The 25,364-nt window shown below is 35.0% G+C and overlaps 3 protein-coding genes and 1 long non-coding RNA gene across 8 annotated transcripts in view; 2 read left to right on the top strand and 2 right to left on the bottom strand.

Moving 5' to 3' along the window:
• Positions 1–294: 294 nt before the first annotated feature.
• On the top strand, positions 295–13,649 carry arhgap11a (Rho GTPase activating protein 11A). Of its 3 annotated transcripts, none has more exons than XM_048192100.1 (12): positions 295–762; positions 1,680–1,750; positions 3,583–3,679; positions 3,766–4,022; positions 4,179–4,342; positions 5,570–5,710; positions 5,862–5,936; positions 7,513–7,686; positions 7,769–7,898; positions 9,783–9,891; positions 10,740–10,878; positions 12,145–13,649. In XM_048192100.1, exons 1-12 carry the CDS (start codon positions 643–645, stop codon positions 13,413–13,415), a joined length of 2,748 nt encoding a protein of 915 aa, XP_048048057.1. In that variant the 5' UTR covers positions 295–642; the 3' UTR covers positions 13,416–13,649. The 3 variants fall into 3 exon arrangements, with proteins under 3 accessions (XP_048048057.1, XP_048048058.1, XP_048048059.1); XM_048192102.1 differs by lacking the exon at positions 295–762 and adding an exon at positions 928–1,565; XM_048192101.1 differs by lacking the exon at positions 5,862–5,936.
• On the bottom strand, positions 5,563–16,205 carry LOC125269230. The gene is made up of 4 exons (XR_007185060.1): positions 15,808–16,205; positions 15,260–15,469; positions 9,712–9,889; positions 5,563–5,679 (listed from the first exon to the last, which is right to left on the bottom strand). It is a non-coding gene; the product is annotated as an uncharacterized LOC125269230 (long non-coding RNA).
• A 499-nt stretch (positions 16,206–16,704) lies between these two features.
• On the top strand, positions 16,705–21,509 carry grem1b (gremlin 1b). Its single transcript, XM_048192099.1, has 2 exons — positions 16,705–17,634; positions 18,861–21,509. The coding sequence occupies exons 1-2, from the start codon at positions 17,367–17,369 to the stop codon at positions 19,391–19,393; spliced, it is 801 nt and encodes a 266-aa protein (XP_048048056.1). The 5' UTR covers positions 16,705–17,366; the 3' UTR covers positions 19,394–21,509.
• A 129-nt stretch (positions 21,510–21,638) lies between these two features.
• The window catches only part of LOC125269226 (formin-1), a 77,573-nt gene continuing 73,847 nt past the window's right edge, over positions 21,639–25,364 (bottom strand). For all 3 annotated transcript variants that reach the window (XM_048192095.1, XM_048192096.1, XM_048192098.1), the window contains 3 exons: positions 24,855–25,004; positions 24,335–24,416; positions 21,639–22,403 (listed from right to left, as the gene is read on the bottom strand). In XM_048192095.1, the coding sequence (XP_048048052.1) occupies positions 22,359–22,403; positions 24,335–24,416; positions 24,855–25,004 (277 nt within the window). In that variant the 3' untranslated portion in view covers positions 21,639–22,358. The remainder of the gene's footprint in view (positions 22,404–24,334; positions 24,417–24,854; positions 25,005–25,364) is intronic.

Here is a 25,364-nt window from a genome sequence, read left to right as displayed (position 1 = left end):
AAACATGCTATATTGAATAATAATTACATACAACACATTTACATGGTACTCAAGGGTTCTTAAAAGAATATCACAGTATATTTTCTAAACTTAAAAAAATATAAAATGCACTGTATGACGTCAAAAATGCAAAAAAAACAGTACATATAAAAATTTGAAATATATATTTTTAATGTCTAGTTCCTCTGAAAACATGGGCAATTATCTAGCACTAGTACTGACTTGTTTTTGCAACGCTTTCGTGTCATATTATGTTGCACTGTCGCTTTAACACGCGAGCATCTGCTGCGCCATCAATCACACTGCATGGGGCGGGGTTCCTGAGAAGGAACCCTCACGTGACTACTCCCAGCCCTATCAGAGTGCAGGAAACGCCTGCGTGACGTAGGCAGGGCGAAATTTGAACGTCTTTTTCCGAGCTGCCGTTGTGAAGAAATAAAGCGGACAGAAACAAACACTGGATCTATATGGCGACGATTATACTTTATTTTATAAAATGATGTTTAGTGACTTTGATCGGTTGTTTTTATTGAAATGTGATGAAAAATAAGCTAACACAACCGTAACGTATATTTATTTCGCTTGATTTTAAACCCATTTCCATCATATTTCGAGTCGTTTTAAAGGTTTTTAGTCGTCATCATGAAGGTTCTGGAGAGAAATGTGGTTCGTCTGGCCGTCGTTCAGCATCTTCGGTCCGTTTATGGAATAAAAATAAAAAACTGGAACAAAAACAGAAATAAACAGACTTCAGCGAACACGGTGAGTTTATAAAACCTGTGATTTTATCACATAAACACTGATTGTTTTGTCAATCTGACAATATTTATTGCACTTCCTATCTAGACAGCAGTATTTTAGGGCAACCGTAAGTTAGATAGTTCTCGAAATGATCTTTTTTGTCACGTTTGTTAATAATAATAAACAGGAATACACAAATATAACATCCTAGAATGCTGTCTAGATCACTGATTATTACTGAAATAGTCTGCAACCGGATCTCTGCGTGTTTTATTATTAAAGGTGCAATATGTAAGATTTTTGCAGTAAAATATCCAAAAACACCCGCATCTTTAATAATGTTCAATATATTAATGTTTTTCTACCTGGCCACAGTTTTTCATTTGAGAATCTATCCACCTTATTCCTGACTAGCTTAATGCGTTTCGAATTATGGGTTGCACTTCCGGTTTGGGGAACTTCCATTTAAAAAGACTGAAAGTCGTGTCAAATCATAAGGTTGCCCTACAAATAAAGCTTGACTTCAGTTTGACTGAATGAGCTGTCAATGTTTCTTTCTTGTTTTATTTTTTAGACATCATGAGAATAACATAACGCTTGGTATTTTTTTTAAACGTAGCATGTAAAGACAAATGATTGATCAACTTCCTGTTCACGTGGTTCACTGTAATAAAGAGCTGAATCAACACATTTTGAACACAAAAATGTGATCCTAAGAGAATGAAAGTGTATTGTTGCAGTAACACATGACCGTATTCTAGGTAGTCATTAAGAGTTGATTGTGGTCTCGTGATGTTTGGCTCCTCTGGGAACAACTTCTTCAGGTCAGCTGTGTGGAAATGACATTAAGTGAATCATGAAGGGAAATGCTGTTGATTTTCAAACACACAAAGCTTCACTTGTTCTCCGTACCTGAACAGATCTTCTTGTGTCTCCAGGTGAGGGTGTTTGGGGTTGCGCTGGAAGGTCTGCCACACTGTCATGTGTTAGACTACGGAGACGTACCCTGGTAAGACTGAGTCTAACGCTTGTTTACAGATGCATTTTGATATTTGTAATGTTTGTAAGAACTTAACGCTGGGAGCTTTGTGATAGACTTCAGTGTTTAAAACAATCAAAATTGACCAAACTCATTCCTGTGTAAAAAATAGAATACCCTGATTTATTTTGAGACACACCTACCTAAGGGTTAGTTCTGCAAAAATGAAAATTTTGTCATTAATTACGTACTTTAATTACATTAATTATGAATTCTGAGAACTTTTTGTCCCTCCATTGAAAGTCTGTTCATTCAAAAAATTGAGGGACAGAAATCTCTCAAATGCATTAAAAATATCTTCATTTGTGTTTTGAAGATGAACAAAAGTGTTATAGGTTTAGATTTTGAATGACGTTACGGTGAGTCATTTTTGGGTGAACGATGGCTTTAAGTCTCAACGACACCATTTATCACATACTTGCAACGTCTTCTGATGCAAAACGATGTATACGCCCCACAGCCATCTGCTGGTGTGAATGGCTTTAAACGCCATGATTGATGCATGATTGCACTCAAATACAGTACGGTTAAACAGTGTTTTTCCAGAGTGCAGTGCGATCTGTGGAATGTGGTTAGATAGTTAAACGTGTAGTAAAAGGAAACATTAAATAAGCAAAATATGAATGGCAAAACATCTGCCAAATAAAATAATTAAACAAATGATCTAAATGTTGCTGATGCATTGGATATATTTATTATTTTATATTTAATTGTACTATTTATTATTGTTTATTTGCTCTATATTTTATTTTATTTGCCCTATATTTCCCTATAAAATGATAGTAAAATATATTCTATTTTTTGCTCTATATTTCATTATCATTATTTTATATATTATTTATTTGCCCTGTTCACTATATTTTTAAATTTATTTAATTTTAATATTTTATATTAATATTAATTTTATATTCAGTAAAATTATAGTAATAATATATCTGCTATATTTCATATTTTATTATTATTATATATTTTATATTTATTTTGTCCTACATTTTAGTAGTTAATTTATTTGCCCTATATTTCATTTTTTATATTTTCTATATATATTATTCTCTATAAAATGGAAGTAAAATATATTATATATTTTGCTTTATATTTCATTATATTGAAATTATTTTATATTTTATTTATATATATTTACTTAATTTTAATATTTATTTGCCCTGTATTTCCCTATAAAATTATAGTAAAATACATTATATATTTGCTGCATATTTCATTATATTTTATTATTAGTATTTTATATTTAATATTTTTTATTTTCCCCTATATTTCATTATATTGTATTATTAATGTTTAATATTTATTTTGTCCTACATTTTAGTAGTTTATTTATTTGCCCTATTTCATTATTTTATTTTTATACATTTATTTACATTTCCCTATAAAATGATAGTAAAATGTATTATATATTTTTGCTTTATATTTCATTATATTGAAATATTATTTTATATTTTATTTATTTGCCCCGTTCTCTATTTTTATTTAATTTTAATATTATTTTTATTTAGTTGCCCTATATTTCCCTATAAAAGTATAGTAAAATATATTTGCCCTATATTTCATTATTAGCACTTTATTTTTTCCCTCTATATTTCATTATATTTTTTATTATTATTATTTTATATTTCATTTTATTATTATTTTATATTATATTTTTTGCCCTGTATTTTAGTATTGTTATATTTTATTTATTTGCCCTATGTTTCACTATAATTTTTTTTTTTTTTTTATTTAATCATCATTATCCAGTTTTATTATGCCCTGTATAATTATCGTTCACGTGTCTCGATCTCTCTCAGCTTTGTCGTGGATGCCTGTACGAGCCTCATGGATCATTTGGACACAGAGGGCCTCTTCAGGAAGTCCGGCTCAGTGGTGCGGGTCAAGAGCCTCAGGGTGAGTGCGTGACCTCCGCTTTCGTTCACTGCAGACACTGACCGGTGGCATTATTAAACAGTGGCTGTATTGTTTTGACCCTGTAGGCCAAACTGGACCAGGGCGAGGACTGTCTGCCCACTGCTCTCCCGCTGGACATCGCTGGACTCCTCAAACAGTTTTTCAGGGAGCTTCCTGAGCCGGTTCTGTCCGTAGACCTGCACAGTGCTTTCCTGAAGGCCCAGGAGCTGCCCACGGAGGAGGAGAGGACCTCGGCCACAGTCCTGCTGTCCTGCGTGCTGCCCGACAGGAACTTAAACACGCTGCGTTACTTCTTCAGTTTCCTGAAGACCGTCTCTCAGCGGTGCGCCGTCTGTCTCAAATCTCTTGTTATGTTAATTGATGTGTTCCTCTGAATAGCAGGATCTTTTCAGAAGTGCTTTAGAGGCTCTTTTGTGTTGAAACGCATGTAACGAGTGTGTATTGCTCATTCTGTGTGTGTGTTGCTCCTTCACTTCAGATGCGCTGAGAATAAGATGGACAGCAGTAATCTCTCGGTCATCTTCGCGCCGAATCTCTTTCACTGTGGAGACGGAGGAGAAAAAATGAGCAGCAGCACAGAGAAGAGACTCAAGCATCAGGCGGCGGCGGTGCAGAGTCTCATCGATAACGCTCAACAGCTGGGTGTGTTACTGAAACATTACTTCTTTTATCTGACTTCCTGAAACACCTCCATCTCCAGTCTTCTTCACAATATTCCTCATTTGAATAATTCATATGCAGAATAAAGGGGCGGGGCCAGCTTGAGTTAGTTAGTAGTGTGTTGAAACTGGTGGTTATGGTAAGGGGCAGGACATTTCCCAAACACCAATCACAACACACTGCTCCAGCCGACCAATCAGAGCACATTGTGCTTTTCAGAAGGCGGAGCTTCATAGAGACAAGAACTAAACAGAGCGTTACTGACAGGCTGGGAAGAGAGGAGCTGAACAATGGAGAATTTAATTGGCTTTAATCCTTATAGGGTCTTTTTAGGCCCCAAACGACATTTGCTAAAATTAAAATTTATGTTAGTGTAGAAAAAAAGTCACACAAAATGTAATTTTTTTGTTAAATGTAATTTCGTAACAAAATAATTGTGATTTTTAAAAAACATGTAATTTTACTATTTATTAATGTTTTTACTTGTGCAGTTTTTGGAGGATTTATCATATCTTTTAAATTTATATAAATAAATAATTTTGTTGAGTAGGTTTTTATACAAGAACAGCTTTTTATGTCAAATTCACTTTATAAAGACCCACATTTCTAACTTTCATTCATGGGGATAACATGGATAATTTGACATGGTTTAGTGTGAGATTTTTGCCTATCTTTTGGAAAATGCAGTTTTAAAAGTAAAAAATGATCACTTTATCCAGTAGATGGCAGCAGAGCCCCACTATTTGCTGTTTGACTGACAGACATCTTTTCACAAGTTTTTTCAGCTGGATTCATGTCTAAATATTATGAAATCACAATTATAACAATAAAAGCTACTTTTTGTCAAAGTTTAGCATTTTTTGTAATGAGAAAAAAAAAAAAAAACTTGTGTAAAGATGTCTTTCCCATGAATGAAATGTGGGTCTTTATAAAGTGAATTTTACATAAAAAGCTGTTTTGTATAAAAACCTATTTAAAAAAATATTTATTTATATAAATTTAAAAAATGATAAATCCTCCAAAAACTGCACAAATGTGGAGTAAAAACATTAATAAACAGAGTAAAATTTTAATATTATTTTATTTGCCCTATATTTATTAAAATAAGACTGAGTGTACACCCCAAAGGAAGACCGCACAAGGGTTAAATCATCCTTGCAATGAATGAAAGCTAAGCCATCTGATGGAGCTGTTGTTGGTTGTTCACAGGTGTGGTTCCTCAGTTCCTGATGGAGAAGGTTCCGGCCATGTTGGGATGTGATGTTTCCGTGTTTTCTCCATCTTCTGTGTCTCTAGAGGAGAACAACACTCACTCAGACCTGAAGAAAAGCAACAGACGCAGTTTAGGAGGTAAGAACCACGTCTAAAGTCATAACTTGCCCTTGGAGGGGATCATTTGATCACGTGACTGGTTTGAAGGGAAGTGGATACGGTTAATAAAGTTTTGAAGCCATATAATCAGACTTTTTTTTTAGTTGAGTGGGTGTGTTTTGTATTCCAGATGTGGTAAATGGAGCTCTGAATAGGTTTAAAACAGGTAGAACCCCAACAAACACCCCTCAGTCTGATGGAGCAGGTGGGTGAATGTTCTCATCAGACTTCACTGCAGCTTGAGTTTCTGATCTTCACATCTTACTGTAATGAACACGCTGCTTTATTGAGTTTGAGATGGCTTTGAGTGCATCGTCATCTCCACTTGTTCTTGTTTTTCTCATGACACGGCATGGATAAATAGTTTGTCTTTCGCCGCTTATGAGAATCTGTCTACTCATTCAAACACTATCTATCTATCTAAACTCATTCAAACTCAAACTCTATCTGTCTATCAAACTAAATCTATCTCATAGCAACCACCTAGAACACCATGGCAACTGCCTAGCAACCAGACAAATCACCCTGGCAACATCGTAGCAACCACATAGCAACACCCTAGTAACCACCCAGAATACCTTAGCAACCGCATAGCAACACCCTAGCAACCGCATAGCAACACTTTAGAAACCACCCCAAGTACCCTAGAAACCTCATAGCAGCACCCTAGTGATCACTCAGAATACCTTGGCAATCACATAGCAACACCCTAGCAACCACTCAATTACCTTAGCAACCACCCGAGTACCCAAGCAACCACTGAGAATACCTTAGCAACCACATAGCAACACCCTAGCAGACGCCCGTAGTACTTTAGCAGCCACATAACACCTTAGCAACCACCTTGAGTACCCTATCTAAACTCATTCAAACTCATACTCTGTCTATCAAACTATATCGATCTCATAGCAACCACACAGAACACCATGGCAACTGCCTAGCAACCAGACAAATCACCCTGGCAACATCGTAGCAACCGCATAGCAACCACCCAGAATACCTTAGCAACCGCATAGCAACACCCTAGCAACCACCCTGAGTACCCTAGCAACCGCATAGCAACATTTTAGAAACCACCCCAAGTACCCTAGCAACCTCATAGCAACACCCTAGTGACCACTCAGAATACCTTAGCAACCACATAGCAACACCCTAGCAACCACTCAGATTACCTTAGCAACCACCCGAGTACCCTAGCAACCGCATGGCAACCACCCAGAATACCTTAGCAACTGCATAGCAACACCCTAGCAGACCCCCGTAGTACCTTAGCAACCACATAACACCTTAGCAACCACCTTGAGTACCCTGACTCTATATCTGTCTATCTGTCTATCTAAACTACTAAACTAAAACAAACTTTGAAAGTGAAAACTTTCAAACTTTATAAACTACTTTAAACTTTCTGGACCGGCTTTTTCAAGCAAACTTAAAGTTTGTCTTGATGAACTTTTTCATCTAGTTGAGTTTGAGATGGCTTTGAGTGTGCCCACTTTCGTGCGTCATGTCTCCACTCGTTCTTGTTTTTCTCATGACACGGCATGGATAAATACAGTGTCTTTCGCTGCTTATGAGAATATGTTGCTTCTACTTTTGTTTAAATGATTTCTGCTCTATTCTCAGACGCTTGCGCAAAGCTTTGTTTGTCGTTCTGAAACTTTTGCTTAATTTAGCTCCATGTGTTGACTCTATAGCCTGAGCACTTGTGGAAGAATAACATCAAACTCTCCTTCAATAATAACTCAAGTACTTTTGAGTAAATTCAAGTGTTTTTCCCTCAGTTTTCTCCATGGCCACTCCCGTCATCATTACTCCGAACTCCAAGCGTAAACTCCCGCAGGAGTCGGCACACACTCACGGCTTCTCCAACAAGAAGCGCAGGTCTATCAAGAAGAACCTCGGCCTGGAGCTGTTCCCAAACGCTTTGTTTGGAGGATCATCTACACCTGGATCAGGTGAGTTGTACGCCATGTTGGAGGACTCTCGTGTGAATGTTTTTTGGGCGATTGTATGTTGATTGTTGGCGTGTTCTCTCAGCTCACAGTGCGGCGGGAGCTCTGGACTCGTCTCACAACGGTTTACTGTCTTCTGTGGGCAGAAACTCTCGTCTGTCCAGCAGTTCTGCCCGGAGGAAGAGCAGACGACTGAGAGACCGCAGCGTGAGCAGGTGTGATGATATTCTCACCTGGATTTGTTGTGATTATTAGTTAACTAACTAAGGGTTAGTTCACCCAAAAATGAAATTTAATTACTCGCCCTCATGTCGTTCCACACCCGTAAGACCTACGTTCATCTTCAGAACACAAATTAAGATATTTTTGATGAAATCTGATATCTCAGTGAGATATACTATCACGTCATACAATTGCGTCTTTGCTCACATCCTGTCACCGGAGAGAAATGCAGTAGCACGCTGATCTGCAGTCGCGGGTCTTACATATGGAGAACTCTCCTCTTAATTAATGCATAATGATGCATTTAAAAGTTAATGGCCAATTGTATCTTTATAAAAGTCAACATTGGTATTTGCAGATGAAAAATAACACGGATAACATTAAATATATATTTTCTATTAGGTTGAACTGATTATTAGTCACTCAAACCTCTCAGCATCGATCGCGCATATCCGCCATGTTTTGTAGTTTAACACTTTTTACTCGTGTTTGTACTTCTGAACTGAATCCTCATCCAAAGCGCAATGGGTTGTGGGCAATATTAGCCTTTATAGTGTGCACGGATCCACACTTCGAAAATCTACTGGAAATGGTACATTATCCGGGGATTTTTGGGACTTTTTGAAAAGACATCTTTTCACAAGTTTTTTTTTTTTTTTTTTTTTCATTACAAAAAATGCTAAACTTTGACAACAAGTAGCTTTTATTGTTATAATTGTGATTTGATAATATTTAGACATGAATCCAGCTGAAAATACTTGTGTAAAGATGGCTTTCAGTCAGTCAAACAGCAAATAGTGGAGCTCTGCAGCATCTACTGGATAAAGTGATCATTTTTTACTTTTAAAACTGCATTTTCCAAAAGATGGACAAAAATCTCACACTAAACCATGTCAAATTATCCATGTTGATCCCCATGAATGAAAGTTAGAAATGTGGTTCTTTTATAAAGTGAATTTTACATAAGCGGATTTTGTATATATATATATATATATATATATATATATATATATATATATATTTAAAAAATATGATAAAATATGATGAATCCTCCAAAAACTGCACACATGTGAAGTAAAAACATTAATAAAGAGTAAAATTACATTTGTTTAAAAAACAAAACAAAAAAACAATTATTTTGTTACAAAATTACATTTCGTTGCCTGGGGTTTGTGGAGACCCTGAGTGTACACCCCCAAACAAATTTAAAATTCAAATTATCACAAGTACTGGGATAAGTTTATAATTCAGATATAAACACTGATGTCTACGAAAGTGATTAAAACATTTCAAATAATGATTGTAACAATTACATTATGCCACCAGGTGGCGACAAGTGACTTAAAAAAATATGTATTTGTCATTGAAACATTATAGATTAGTTCAAAAACGCTGATTCGTCCAGTCATGAAGTGTCTTTGAGTGAGTCATTGAATCATTCATTCAAAAAGATTTTTTTAGAAGAATTAAACATTTTTAAATGCGCCACGAAATGAGGTTTCTAGATCATTTAAATGCAAATAAAAGCAGAAATTAAATATGTTCATCATATAAAATTGTGTCTCTTAAGACTTGGATTAAACTACGTGATAAATATGGATTTGTTTTGACACTTTTACAACCTTTTGGATCTTTTGGTTACCTGGACGTTCAACAGAGGGAACGAAACCTCTCGGGTTTCATTAAAAATGTCTTATTTTGTCTGTGGAATGACATGAGGGTAATTCATTTTTGGGTGAACTGACCCTTAACATCTAGTTTTATTGGGGTGTTAAAGGTTTTTGTTTACTGATAGGAGACCTGCACATGCTGATGGTATCTGCAGACATTCAAAACGACCATTTCTCATCACGATTGGCTTCTCTTGTTGCTTTCAGAGTCGAATCGGGGAAGGCAGGCTGTTTCTCTCCCAGAGTCGCCAAGAAAGAGCCAGTGAGGAAATCTCTCCGTCTGCGCTTCAGTCTGGGCAAATCCAGCCGCGAGTCTGTAAGTTCAGAAACATCATCTCTGTCAACCTCCACCAGAGACTGAACAATCAACCGCGCTTTTCTATGCAACCGTGATTTGCATGGTTATAATTTGCATGATGGTGTCATCTAATTTTTATGTATTAATACATATTAATGGATGGATAATATAGCACTTGGTTTAAGAAGTAATGTTAACAGAATCTATGAGTTTTGTTATCATGATGATGGGTGGAAGTCTCTCGCTCCATCTAGTGGCAGTCTAATGTAGGTACATGCTGCTATTAATGATGCACATCTGAGGAGAAAATGGCAATAATAATGAAAATATTTTAATGTATTCTCTAACAGTCTTAGTTTGAGGGTTTTACTCATGCATGGTTTGCATTTTATGGGAAAAAAGACTGGTGCAAATCAAGAAAATTACGGTTTTACACTTGTTAAGAGATTTATGACCGTCAGATAATTGATGTAATGTGATTGTTTGTTCTAATATTTGTGTTATCAATGCTTAATATTGCACATGTTGTCCAATGTTGTAACATTGTGACTTTAGGAGAGGAAATTATCTTTTATGATTTTTTTTTATATAAGAACCTGATATTACTAAAAATGTTTTAAGAACAAACGAACATTAATACTATAACAGTTTTTATTTTTCTAATTAAAATGTATTCTTGTGGTTTTGGGTTATTCCTTGCCATTATTGACATGGTCATTATTTTATGCATGTGTATATGCTCAAATAAAAAAGATGATTGACCAGAAACACTTTTACTATCAGTATTTTCTGTCTTCTGTCGTAATTCAACACTCAGACAATCACAAACCAAAGAGAGTAAAAAGAAGCTGCCTCTATTTCAACAGAACATCATTACACATTCACAACTGGGGCCAAAGAGGTCAGAGGTCATAGGTTGGCGCCTAGCAACACAAGAGAGCTGTACTGGTTTTCACTTCACCAAGGAGTTTAATCTGGCTGTTTTGAACAAGAGCCCCTCGAAAGGTCAGTGTTTTGGGTTTTATTTAATATGCAAAGCTTTTCCTACACAGATGCTATTATTGTAGCTTTGAATCTTTATTATAAAAGATTCATCATTCCAAAGAAAAAAAAAAAAATCTGAAACTACCTTTTCTGCTGACATCATCATCACTTTACATGTTTAATTGCACATGGATAAAATCACATCCCAGTCTTTATTATATTTCTAATTTAATATTGTGTTTTATTTGGAAATGCATCAAATTACAGAAGAGAAATGGGATGCAAATACCTTTTTATTTGCTATTTGATTTCTCATGCTTTATTTCGTCTACCGACTTTAAGTCTGAAGCTGCATTTATTTGATCAAAAATACAGTAAAAATAGTGAAATATTATTATAATGTAAATCAGCTGTTTTCTGTGAATATATAGTAAAGTGTAATTTATTCCTGAATTTTCAGCATCATTACTCCAGTCTTCAGTGTCACATGATCCTTCAGAAATCATTCTGATATGATGATTTGCTGCTCAAGAAACTTTTATGATTATTATCAATGTTGAAAACAGTTCATATGTTTGTGGAAACCGTGATATATTTTATATTTCTGAATTCTTTGAATATAAAGTTTAAAGCATTTATTTGAAATAGAATCATTTGTAACATTATGAAAGTTTTGCATCCTTGCTAAATAAAAGTATTAATTTTGCTTAAATTTTACCCCAAACTTTAGAATGGTAGTGTATCACGGTTTCCATAAAAGCAGCACAACTGTTTAACACTGATAATAATCAGAAATGTTTCTTGATCATCAAATCAGCATATTAGAATGATTTCTGAAGGATCATGTGACACTGAAGACTGGAGTAATGATGCTAAAATTCAGCTTTGATCACAGGAATAAATTTGTTTAAGTTTAGTTTTTACTTAAATATTACTAATATTGGAATTATATTGTATAATTTCAGTTAGAGGAAAAAAGCTTTTGGCTTCTCTCCTGATGCCACAAGAGGGCGCAACGAGCAAAATATGAATGCACCTCAATAAATTGTTTATTCAAAGCAATGAAATAACATGATATTTAATGCATAAACAAAAAAAAGATATGTTTAGTACAAAAAGGTGAAACGTTGATCAGTACTTTTTGCACTTAAACAAAAAGAAAAAAAAGCATCATCATGCGATGGACAAAGATGTCCTTCTAGATCTTCTCTGCATTGAGCTGCTCTATTTCTGATTTTTATTTTTTTTATCTGATATTTATGATTATGTTGTCCACGTTTTTCACAGGCTCCAAGTTCATCAGTAAATCCGAGGATAACCTGTTGACCCCGCAGTGTGACTCAACGGACCTTAGGAGCGCGTGGAGCGGAGACACTCCTGATGTTGGCCTGAATTTCCCAACAGATTCATTCTCCGAGACGCCCGTGAGCAGCTGTCGCTCTGAGCCCGCGCTCGACGTGTGCAAACCTCCGATGATCAGCGGTATTCCCAAGATCCTCTGTGACGGCTTGGATTCGTTCAGTGAAGAGCGCTCTAACGCTGGACCCACGCTACTGAAGATCAAACAAGCTTTCGGCGAGTCTGGCAGTGACCTTCACAGCATCATCAAACACGACAAACCACTTGGTTCAAACTCTGAAGCGGGTTCTTCTGATGTGGCTTTGCCCTTGGAAACCGCACACAAATCAATGTCCGAATCTGAGCACAATGTGACATTTGGACAAATCGAGATTGCTCCTTTGTCGCCTCTACATATAGACAGCGCTCTGTTTGACAGTGGACCGACACGGTTTGGGGAGACCAGTCTTAATGAGTCTCTTTGGCTTGAAAATGAAAGCAGAGATTTCCTAAAAGAGGCCACTGGATGTTCTGCAGACTGCAGTCAATTGATTGACGCTTTGGATATCCAAAGTCCTGTGGCTTTCCGACTGGACACTTCCAGTAGGGTCCAATCAACTCCATATGCAGCAAAAACGCAAACGAATGCCAATGTGTCCCTATCGAGGGAGCTCAAAGAGTCATTATTGGTAAATAAGAGCGAAGCAGACGACCATCCTAATGCCATTGAAGCACGCCGAATGAAAGTTGCCGAGCAGATTAAACTGTTCAACATGATGACGCTGAATTCTCCCAAACCCAAAGTGGTCCGATCTCCTCTGAAGTTCCAGCGGACGCCGGTCCGACAGTCCGTAAGGAGGTTAAACTCTTTGGTTGGAAGCCGGAAGGACGTCAGGATGGGTTGGTGTGCCGCCAGTCCGATGAAGGCTGTGAGTTTAGAGAGCGCTTTGCATTCAATCCAACAGCCAACGTTTGCAAAACCCAAACCTCCAGTTCCTCCCAAGAATCCAGTCAAAAATGGTGCGTTGGAAGACGTCACCAATAAGGCACCAAAGACGAAATGCAACACGCTCTCAGCCGATAAGAATGCCGCGGATGAACATTCAAAGTCTGTCCTGCTTCAAGTGTCTGAAAACAATACCAATCGCTATAGAGGTTCACCCAAAAACCCTCTCGCGGAGGTAAAACTGATGTCGGCGTTGAAACCCATTGATCTGTGAGACTGCGTAACCTTAAACACTTTCTGCAGACGTATATATTCAGGGGTCTTAATTTATTATGCTAGAGTGAGTTTGATCGGTGAATGGTGCGGTCAAAGTTTTTACAGAAGGAAATTGTTAAAGGATTAGTTCACTTTCAAATAAAATTTTCCTGGTAATTTACTCACCCCCATGTCATCCAAGATGTTCATGTCTTTCTTTCTTCAGTTTTTGATGAAAACATTCCAGGATTATTCTCCTTATAGTGGACTTCACTGGCCTCCAAACAGTTGAAGGTCAAAATTACAGTTTCAGTGCAGCTGCAAACGATAAGAGTCTAATCTAGCGAAACAATCACTCATTTTCGGAAAAAAATGTAAATGTATATGCTTTATATAAACCAAGTGTTTCCACAAAAAATGCATTTTCGTATTCTTCAAAACGCTTACGCTGTTTGTCCTACGCCTTCCCTATTCTACTTACGAAATGAATGCGACGCCAGTTTCATTTTTTTTCCGCAAGTAGAATAGGAAAGGCGTAGGACATACAGTGTTAGCTTTTTGAAGAATGCGGAAGCCGGAAGCACGTTCAAGGCGATATTTTGTGTTTATAAAGCATAGTTGACATTTTTTTTTCGAAAATGAGTGATGGTTTCTCTAGATGAGACTCTTATTCCTCGTCTGGGATCATGTAGAGCTCTTTGAAGCTGCACTGAAACTGACATTTGGACCTTCAATCCGTTGAACCCCAGTGAAGTCCACTATATGGAGAAAAATCCTGGAATGTTTTCATCAAAAACCTTCATTTCTTTACGACAAAAGACATGAACATCTTGGATGTCATGGGGGTGAGTAAATTATCAGGAACATTTGATTTGAAAGTGAACTAATCCTTTAAACTTGCTTGATCATTCCGTTATCAGATTTCAGCGTCGCTTTGGTTTGAAAATTTTCAGAACCATCCTGTAATTTTAGATTGCGAACTGAAATCCATTATTGCACTCTGCGTTGCTGAAATATACTGATCTTGTTTGAGTGTTTTGCTGCAAGTGAAAAGATGTGTCGATGAAAGTGTGAAGAGTGATATTCATGTAAGAATAGATCATAATTGTATTTAGAGTGAAAATGGATGGTTTTGGGAAGGTGTCTTATTTATATTTTATGCAAAAACTTCATTTGTAAGGCCTTAAAGATGGTGTGACTCAAGGAAATGTATGTTATGTTAAGCAGTATTATGTGAAATCCTCAATGCTGTTATTTTCCACTTGTTTATGAAGATGTTTTGCTTTTGTGCAAGAAGTTGTCAAACTAAACTCTTTGTGTTTAACTGATGTTTTGAAGTTCCTTTCTTCACCACCTGGTGGCGCACTTTGTTCAACAGGGCAGTGGTTCAGTATTAAAGTTCATTGGTCTTACATCACATTATTTGAATGATTTTCCTGCCACACATCAGCAGTTTACTAATAATACAGAGGGGGTGAATGCAAACCTGACTTTAGAAGAGTTTAAACTATGAAATATTTTGAAATTATAAGTTAAATGGGTAATTGTAAACCGAGTCTAATGAAGTGCATGTTGCGTTAGTTATATTTTGGTTTTTGGGAGCAAGTGTGCCTATATTTTTTTTTGCTTTTTTTTAATGTAATCCTTTCTATCAGTACAAACACCTGAGGTCAATATATTAAATATAAGTTTTGTGTTGCAGCTGTAAACATCTTTAAACCGTCTCAGAGGTTGATCAGGATCCTTCAGGCCTGCTTTGGCTTAAAGCACTCGGGAATAATCCAACTTTCTCATCCGTAATAGATCCCTCTCCACTGTGCCATCAAGATTTACTGATCTACATAACAACTAGACAGGATTAACCTGCACAGATTACACTGCCAATGATAGCAGGACTGATTCATGCGTCGCCCGGGCCGGACTGAGGGAATCTGGATCTCTGGGCTCATTTTCCCTGGAGATGAATCCATACGGACCCAAACACATCCGCCTGTGTGTAATGGAGCACAATTTAAGGGTCCGAGAATGCTGTTGCTTTCATCTCCATTAGAGGGGATTTGGAAGGAATTTGGCCTTGAGAAAAACAAGACAAAAGACTTTCGTACATTGAGCTTATTAGATGTTTTTACACGGTTCATGACACATATATGTTAGAAACCAATGCTTGACAAACGACAAACACTCATATTTGTGGTCAAGTTGTTTTGTAGCCAAGAAAGAGAATGAATGAGAAACACATGCTGAGAATAAACTGACGTAACACACCAACTCTAAACAATTATTAACTGAATTAATGAATCCGAATCAATCAAACAAGAGCAGATGTGTTGTTAGAAATAAATTAATAGCAGCTTATTTCTTTCTTGAAGGATTAGTTTATCCAAAAATACCGACTCTCGTCATTTACTCACCCGTCATGTCGATCTTCTGAGAGGAAAAATGTCCCAGCTGCTCGTTTCCGTTTAATGACAGTGTACTGACACGTCGACAAGAAAATTACAATAAAATTTTCGTAAAAACAGCTCACATGACCCTTGTGATATATTTCTTTAGTCGAATAACAGTTTTGTGTGAAACCGGAGCAGCCGTTGCTTTCAAATCTTCGCGCGCGAGTTCAATTCAAATCGGCGGCTTTTGGAATTTGACGTCCATAGGTTTTCGCGTGTCACGTGACTGACTGCGACGCTTTGACAAAGCCGCATTTGAGAAGAGGTTTTTATTCAGGTTAAATAGATTACAATAAAACTTATTGAATCAAAGATTTTTACTTTTAAATATAAGTTTTAAAATGTTTTGTTTTTATAAATAATAAGGTAAAATGAATAGTGCGATGTACACTCACATGTAATATTCAAAGTACTCGATATTTTCAGTCATTAAATCATCGTAGCATCCTTATTTGCTATTAGCCCTTACATTTTAATTATATATATATATATATATATATATATATATTTTATATATATATATATATATATATTATATATATATATATATATATATATATATATATACACACACACACACACATACATATATTAGTGGTCAAATCGATTAATCGCATCTAACAAAAGTTTGTAAATGTGTGTGTGTGTATATATATATATATATATATAAATATATATATACGCATATATGTTATATATTTATTAAATATTTACAAACTTTTATGTTAGACGTAATTAATCGTGACTATTCGATTTGACCACTAATATAGGTGTGTGTCTATATATATATATATATACACACATTTAGATGTCTGCATCAATGGAAATTTATAAAAGTGATTTTATATACACAGCAAGCACATTAAATCCAAGTAAAACATCTACTTTTAAGGTTTTTAAATACATTTTGGAGAATAAAATGTCAAAATGTGGGTGAAAATGTTCCATTCTCATTCAATGTAACATTTTTATTTATGTAAAAATTGAGACGACACACTAATTCTGACTTGTACGCATTGAAATATATAAAAGAATAAGTGAGCATACTAAATTTTATTGCATTTTAAATGAGTAAAGAATTCTTGCTGACAAATGGGCAAAACCTAGAATAGTGGCAAAGTTTAAAAATTTAAAATTACAAGTAGCCTAGCAAATGGGGTAAAAGTAATTAGTCTTTAATATGGCATAAATAGATTTTTTTGTTGTAAATAATGACATTTTAGTGTGTGTCTTCTGTAAATCATGGTAAAAATGTATATTACATTTTTGCTCAGAAAAAAAAAAAAAAATCAAATTACATAGGACCAATTCTGATGTACTGAAAAACAACAACAATTCAAAGCTGTATTACACATTGTTTTGATGCCTGAAAACCCTTTTTTGTCTTTGACCCATATACGTATGTATGCATGTATATAGGAATTCACAGGCTGCCTAAAAGCTCAAACCATCATAATCATTTATCACCAACATGAACTCCATAAAGCTTCTTTTCTATTCCATCCATAAATAACAGTGCTGTCATGAAGGGCCTGAAGTTCTTCAGCAGGAGTCTGATATCCAGACAGACAGATCGAGCCCTCCTCTGTCTCTGTGTGTGTGTGTGTGTGTGTGTGTGTGTGTGTGTGTGTGAGGGGGCGGATAGCTCAGATTCTCCTGCATTGTGTCTGGCTGGAGTGTGGAGAGATGCAGTGCACATTGAAACAGTCAGTGTGTGTGTGTCTATGGGACAGATCACAGCTCCGCTCTTCACCAACATCTTCTCCGGTAGAAGCTCATCTACGCTGACAGGTGAGAGATCTTCACAGCTTTACTGATCAATCAGTGTGTGTTCGGAGCATCTGTCTGCTTCATCATTTCTTTATATTTACATTCATGCATTTGGCAGATGGTTTTATCCAGAGTGACTTACAGTGCACTGACAGTGTGCATGCGATCAGTGCCTGGGATTCGAACCCGTGACCTTAGTGTTGCTAAAGTTCCACGATCTGCTGTTTGAACTACTAATAGGATATAGAAATAGTTATATTAGTTTATATATCAGCACAAATGTCCTGCTGGACCAACTGAAGATCTAATGACGACTCTCCAAACAACATTTTTCATAGCTCTCGCACTTAAATAATATGGATAAATTAGTGTCTTTGCACAATTCTGCTGTCATTCAGTTTTATTGTCTAAATATTAAAATTATGAATATTTGTTATGTTTTAGACATGATTCCATGGTTATTTGGTCATGTATCATATTGCTCTTAAGTTCCATTGACTGTATGTTCTGGATGGAACAAAAAAAGGGCTTGAATATGTGAAAAATCTGTATTATATCTCAAAATATAGGAACTTAATATAGGATATAATTAATTATTATACAATTACTAACAATTAGGTTCTTATTACACAAAAATGCTAGGTTGTTTTAGCCCATGTTTGGGTCAAATATGAACAAACCGTTGTGTTTAAAAATAAACCGTTTGGTTTAAAAATAAACCGTTGGCTTTAAAATTAACCGTTTGGTTTAAAAATTAACCGTTTGGTTTAAAAATTGAACCGTTTGGTTTAAAAATGAACCGTTGGGTTTAAAAATGAACCACTGGGTTTAAAAATAAACCGTTTGGTTTAAAAATGAACCGTTGGCTTTAAAAAATGAACCGTTTGGTTTAAAAACGAAATTTAAAAATTTAAACAAACGGTTATCCATGTTTGAATTATAATAACATATTAATGATAACGATTAAAAACTTGTTGAAGACATTACGCTGATTCAGCGTGCAGATCTATTTGAAATTAAACGTTGTCTCAATGTTGTTTGAACGTTGAAACAAAAAATGACTATTTGAACCACATTTCAGCGCTGAAGGCTGGGATGGAATATGATTATTCAGTGATTAAATAAGATACCAAAGTATCGGATACATCAATGAGTAAACTTTAGCTAGTGAAAAAGGACCTGATCGAGGATGATTTGAGCGCTGGAGTGTGTGAATATGTCTGAATGATGTGCTGTTCTCTCGGCAGTGCCGATCATGGCCTCCTGCGCTCGGATCCTGTGCGCGATGCTGTTCGCCGGGGTTCTTCTCTCGAGTCCGGCCGAATCCAAGCGGAACCGGGGCGCGATTCCTCATCCGGACAAGAGCAACCCGAACGAGTCGGACCAGAGCCCGCAGCAGCAGCAGCAGCAGCAGAGGGGCAGGAGCAGAGGCTCGGAGGAGGTTCTGGAGTCCAGCCAGGAGGCGCTGCACGTCACCGAGCGCCGCTACCTGAAGCGGGACTGGTGCAAGACGCAGCCGCTGAAACAGACCATCCACGAGGAGGGCTGCATCAGCCGGACCATCATCAACCGCTTCTGCTACGGACAGTGCAACTCCTTCTACATCCCGAGGCACGTGCGCAGGGAAGAGGGCGCGTTCCAGTCGTGCTCGTTCTGCAAACCCAAGCGCTTCACCACCATGACCTTCACCCTCAACTGCCCCGACCAGCAGCCGCCGACCCGGAAAAAGCGCGTGCAGCGGGTCAAACAGTGTCGCTGCATCTCCATTGAGCTGGACTGAGCGACGGGCGCGCGCGAACAGTGTCCGCGAACAAGAACACGCGCGAAACTCTGGAGGCATATTCGCGCCACTTACGATAAAAAACATGCTCTGGAAAATCTTGATTATGACACGAAAAGACAGAGTTATGACACACTAAGTCATAATTATGAGATTCGAAGTCAAAATTGTGACGTACTAAGTCAATTATGAGGTAAAAAGTCTAAATTATTATAAAGTAGAATATAGACACTAAATCGAAATTTTATGAGATTAAAAAATCAAAATTATGACATAAAAAGTTGAAATTGACACTCCAAGCCATCATTTTGATCTTTGTTGAGTCATAATTATGGCATAAAAAGTCAAAATTATGATGTAAAGTCGAATTTATGACATGCTAATTCATAATTGAATTTGAATAATACTTGAATAATTGAAATTGACACTCTAAGCCATCATTTTGATTTTTGTTGAGTCATAATTATGGTATAAAAAGTCAAAATTATGATATAAAGTCGAATTTATGACATGCTAAATCATATGAATTATGAAATTAAAAAAAAAGTCAAAATTGTGACATTCTAAGTCAATTATGAGATGCAAAAAATTGAAATTATGAGTCACAATTATGATTAAAAAGTTGAAATTGACATGCTAAGTCATGATGTAAAAAGTCTAAAAACTATTATAAAGTAGAATATAGACACTAAGTTGAAATTTTATGATTAAAAATTCAAAATTATGACGTAAAAAGTTGAAATTGAATAATTTAGACTTTTGTCAGTTATGACATACTAAATTGAAATTATGACATGCTAAATCATAATTATGAGACTAAAAAGTCAAAAGTATGACAAAAAGCCAAAATTGACACTATTTTTTTGGGTCATAATTATGATACAAAGTCGAAATTATGCCAAGTCATGAAATTAAAAAGTCAAAATTGACACACTAAGTCTATTCTGGATTTTTTTTTTTTTTTTTTTTTTTTTTTTCATGATTATGGTTTATAAAGCAGAATTTATGATACTTCAATTATGTGATTAAAAAGTTGATAGTCATAATTATAAAACAAAAAGTATAAATTATGACATACTAAGTCAATTATGAGATAAAAAGTCAAACTTGTGACCTTTTTGTCAATTTTAACTTTTTATGCCATAGTTATGATTTTTAATAATGATTTCAACTTTTGTCATAATTTCAGATTTACACATTAAAAAATGTCAATTTCGATTGTCAGAATTTGAACTGGTTTGATTTTTGTCATAATTTCGACTTGTCAATTATGTTTTACGAAAGCTTAATTTTTTCCCGTATGTGGCATGAATGTGCTTCCATAAGTACTAGACACACTTGATGTGCTGATCTAGAAGAGCATCAGCAGCATCTGTCACCGTTACACACCAAACACACTCCACGCTTCCGCTGTACACATCAATCCTACACAAGCACAACGGATACTCGTCTTTTCAAGCGATCAGCGGGTTTTAAGATTCTGTTAACGTTTGAGTAGAAGTGCACGTGGGTTCTTGACATGAAAAGTGTCATACTGTTTTAATGATTATTAAACATGCAGTTTTACACGGAGGATTTCTACTTTATAAATTAATAACAGAAGGAAAAATCCACTCGTTTACTCACATTTGATTAGTCGGAAATGATTTTGCATCACAAAATCAGTTATTTATTCAGGTTAGATTGAAAAAAAAAACAGATTTTTGGTTCTCGCTGTCTGACAGATCGTTCATGCATGTCATTTCTCAGTTCAATGGTTCAGTAATGGTGACAGATGCAGAAGAGCATCATTCCTCACGGTGAATGTCTTCATTCATCTCCACATAGAAGAACGCTTACGGACTGATAGTTTCCACTATGTGGAACGACTTTATTTAATGTGACCGAACGAGACACTGTTGTTCATGTTTCTGCTGGATTGCTGTGAATGCTGAGATTCTTCATATTCGTCTATTTATAATATCAGATAGAAGAATGAAAGATTATATACAGTTTAGTTGTGAAGACCAAATTATCACACATTTTGTTGAAGTTGTACAGATGTTGTGTATAATGTTGTAGATAGAGGCTTGTATGAAGGTGTGGAAAGATCATATTAATAAAAGGTCAAACATTTTGACCCCTGACCTCTCTCTCTCTCTCTCTGAAAAACACGATTAAATGGTCATAAACGACGACCGAAACGTACGAGTCAAATGTGATATATTGAAAATAATATGCAAGAAATCAGACACATTTTCTTGAGTTTTGAGAATCTTTAGGAGAAAGTTTATTGCACCTAATAAATGTAAAAGTATCACAAAAATAAATTCAAATAAAAAAAAGAAAAGAAATCTGACAGTAATAATGTTCCAGGCGTGTTTAAACACATTTAAAATAACTGGATAAATTAGAGAGTTCTCCAGATATAAACTCATTTCTTATCATATTCCTTGATAAAACCGTCATTCAGTGAATAAATAGGGCTTAGAGACTCATTTACACGTAAAAATGTCATCAAATATACAGACACACTCACTGAAGGAAATATGATCTCATCACATGGATATGATTCGCTCGTTCAGGATATCGTTGCATAGTGTGTAAAAGTGCTTCACACGTCATCAAGTATAAGTTTGGCAAAAGGAAACTGGTGAGACGACAAGGCCGAGGACTTCAGAAACCGGCGAAGCGGGTGATTTTCTGTTCAAGTATGAATGCAGAGATGTTTTACGAGTGTAAAACAGAAACTACTCACTCAGTGTTTGATGAATATGAGGCACTGCTGATTTCAGCCGTTTAAAGTGTTTAATGAGACTTTCTCTCGAGCGCCGCAGGTCACATGAGCCTTCCTTTCGTTTCATGTGTTTCTCTGATGATGTCGAACACCGTCAGGACTGATCTGAGATCTGTGTCCCGCGTGCTGAAGGTCTCGGACCCTGACGGACGGCTGTGTTTCCGTGAGGAGGCGCTGATCTCGGCGTCTTCAGCTGGACGACACGCCGGCCTCTTTCTTTCGCAGTCGCTCTTTCTGTCGAACGTATTTTCAGACATTATTTATGTTTGCATTGATGCACTTTTATTCAAAACGACTGCATTTGTGGAAATTAAACCTGATGTAGGCATAAATCAATAAATCTAACATCAGTAGTATCTGCTCATATGAGGGATCTGAAAGCAAAAATATATCGTTTAATTATTAGACAAATATATTACAGTGATTAAAAATGGGGAAAAAATAAAGATTTGAAAATTATATATATATATTTCAGCTGAGAACAATCATATAATTAGAATAAATAAGTATATAATTTGAATAACATGAAAATAAAATAGATATAAATAATAACACTAAAATAATAAATTAAAATAAATATACATAAATTACAGTGATTAAAAATGGGAAAAAAAAATAAAGATTTAAAAATTATATATATATATATATCAACTGAGAACGATCATAATAATTAGAATAAATAAACATATAATTAGAATAATGTATGAAAAAAAATTCAGAATTAAATAAAGAAAAAATCTAAAATTATAAATTACAGAGGTTAAAAGGTAAAATTTAAATTATATTTATTATATATAAAAACAAAAAAATAAATATAATATCAGTAGTATCTGCTCATATGAGGGATCTGAAAGCAAAAATATATCATTTAATTATTAGACAAATATATTACTAGTGGCTAAAAACTGAAAAAAATAAAATAAAAAAATAAATATATATTTCAGTTGAGAACAATCATATCATTAGAATAAATAAATATATAATTTGAATAACATATGAAAATAAATAAGATATAAATAATACTACTAAAATAATAAATTAAAATAAAATAAATATACATAAATTACAGTGATTAAAAATGGGAAAAATTATATATATATATTTTTTTTTTTCAGCTGAGAACAATCATAATAATTAGAACAAATAAACATAATTAGAATAATGTATGAAAAAAATCTGAATTAAATAAAGAAAAAATCTAAAATTATAAATTACAGAGGTTAAAAGGTAAAATTTAAATTATATTAATTATATACAATTATAAATAAAATTATAAAAAGATATAAATAATAATACTAAAATAATAAAATAAAATAAATATAAATAAAAAAATTATAAAATGCAGTGCTTAAAAACTGAAGAAAAAAGTTTAATAAATATATATATATATATATATATATATATATATATATATATATATATATATATATATATTAATTTTTATTTTATCTTAATTTACTTTTTTATATACATTTCAGCTGAGAACAATAATAATAATAATAATATAATTAGATTATTCTAATTATATTTATTTAATGTATGGAAAAATAAATCTAATAAAATGATCTAAAATGATAAAAAACTGATTAAAAACAAAGAAAAAAAATCAACATTAATAATAATAATATATATATATATATATATATATATATATATTTCAGCTGAGAACAATAATAATATCATATTTAGATTATTCTAATTATATTTATTTATTGTATGAAAAAATACGATATAATATGAATAAAATGATCTAAAATGATCAACTACAGAGGTTAAAAACTAAACTAAAATATGTTTTCATAATGTAATTTAAATGAAAATGAATTATATATACACAATAAATGTATCATCAGTAATATCTGCTCATATGAAAACACAATAACATGTTTCACTGCACAGATTTATGTTTCTAGTGAGTTCAAAAACACTCTTTTTCTGTATAAACATCATTTCAGTGATTCTCTCTCCTTCAGAAGAGTCATTTATAACATTTTGGGGCTTTTGTTGTGTGTTTAAAGCACATCCTTCACAATCTGAAGATCTTTCTGTTGTTCGAGGACGTTTAGTGTTGGACTTACGACAGAATATTCACATTATTGAGCTCTGCACGTGTGTTATGAAGAACAATAACAATAGTGTGTGTGTTTGTGTGTGTGTTTTCTCACCAGACTGTTTTCGTTGATCTTCTTCGTCTCCACTTTCTTCTCCGCTGTGATTTTTTGGACTGTTTTCTGAGCTTCTTTTAGTCTAAAATGAAAGAATACAAAATTAAAGGATTAATTCACCCAAAAAAACACAATTCTGTCATCATTTCCTCAAACCTGTGCAGCAGCTTCACAGAAATAAACCGGAAAATAACCGAATCAGTGATGCACACTTCATCAGATATGAAATAAACTCAATTTCAGTCATTATCCTGTTCTCTGATAGCGTCAGTGATTTTCCATCCTGGTTTATGCGACACGTCTTCTTATCAGATATGTGCATTTTTAGAGTTTATGCTCATCTTGGCGTTTCCATCCAGCGTTTTTTACACAATATCCCAAAATATGCAGAGAAAAAGATGGATGGAAACAGGCAGTGATGCTTGACTGAGTGTTTGTCATGAAGATACGAGGAAGCGCTCATGTACTGCGGCTTCACGATGGCTCTCTGAACTCGTCATGTGACCCAGGGCCGCCTCACCTCTCTTTGGAGATGTTTTTATTCTCGCGGTTCCAGGTGCTCTTGAAGTCGTTGCAGAACTCGTACCACAGCATGAAGATGTAGTTTGGAGAAACGTCCTTCTCGCCAGACTTGGGCTTGAGCCCGAAGTACGTCACCGTTTCCTGGAAACTGGAAGAAAAACACGGAAAGACAGTCAACATGATATCTCTGTCCTCAGAAGAGATGCAATATTTCACACTTTTCCTGCTTTCAAACAGTGTGTGTTGTGTAACGATATACAAATAAACCTGGACTGAATTACTGTGAAACTCTGACACTGCAAAACTGACCAATATTGTGTTTAAATCAGCAACAAACACTCATTAATGAACTGAAACTGACGTTTCTTATTTGATTGGTTATAAATGAGATTAAATCCATCAAGAGTTAATAATGTGCTTCAGTTTGGTCATCATGACCCGGAGAGTGTCCCCGGCCGCCGCTGTGACGTGTGATGACAAGATTTAGTGCATTATGGGTAAAACAGCA

This window comes from Megalobrama amblycephala, linkage group LG5 (assembly GCF_018812025.1).
Source record: "Megalobrama amblycephala isolate DHTTF-2021 linkage group LG5, ASM1881202v1, whole genome shotgun sequence".
Lineage (NCBI taxonomy): Eukaryota > Metazoa > Chordata > Actinopteri > Cypriniformes > Xenocyprididae > Megalobrama > Megalobrama amblycephala.
Note: the sequence above shows the minus strand (reverse complement) of the source record. Positions and strands in the feature narration are given on the sequence as shown.

Excerpts from the sequence above, each read along its gene's own strand:
- arhgap11a (XM_048192100.1), top strand. The coding sequence starts at position 643 with ATGAAGGTTCTGGAGAGAAATGTGGTTCGTCTGGCCGTCGTTCAGCAT. Across the intron at positions 3,680-3,765 it reads TGCGGGTCAAGAGCCTCAGG|GCCAAACTGGACCAGGGCGA; the intron begins GTGAGTGCGTGA and ends TTGACCCTGTAG. Across the intron at positions 7,899-9,782 it reads AGAGACCGCAGCGTGAGCAG|AGTCGAATCGGGGAAGGCAG; the intron begins GTGTGATGATAT and ends TGTTGCTTTCAG.
- grem1b (XM_048192099.1), top strand. The coding sequence starts at position 17,367 with ATGAAGGGCCTGAAGTTCTTCAGCAGGAGTCTGATATCCAGACAGACA. Across the intron at positions 17,635-18,860 it reads AAGCTCATCTACGCTGACAG|TGCCGATCATGGCCTCCTGC; the intron begins GTGAGAGATCTT and ends TTCTCTCGGCAG.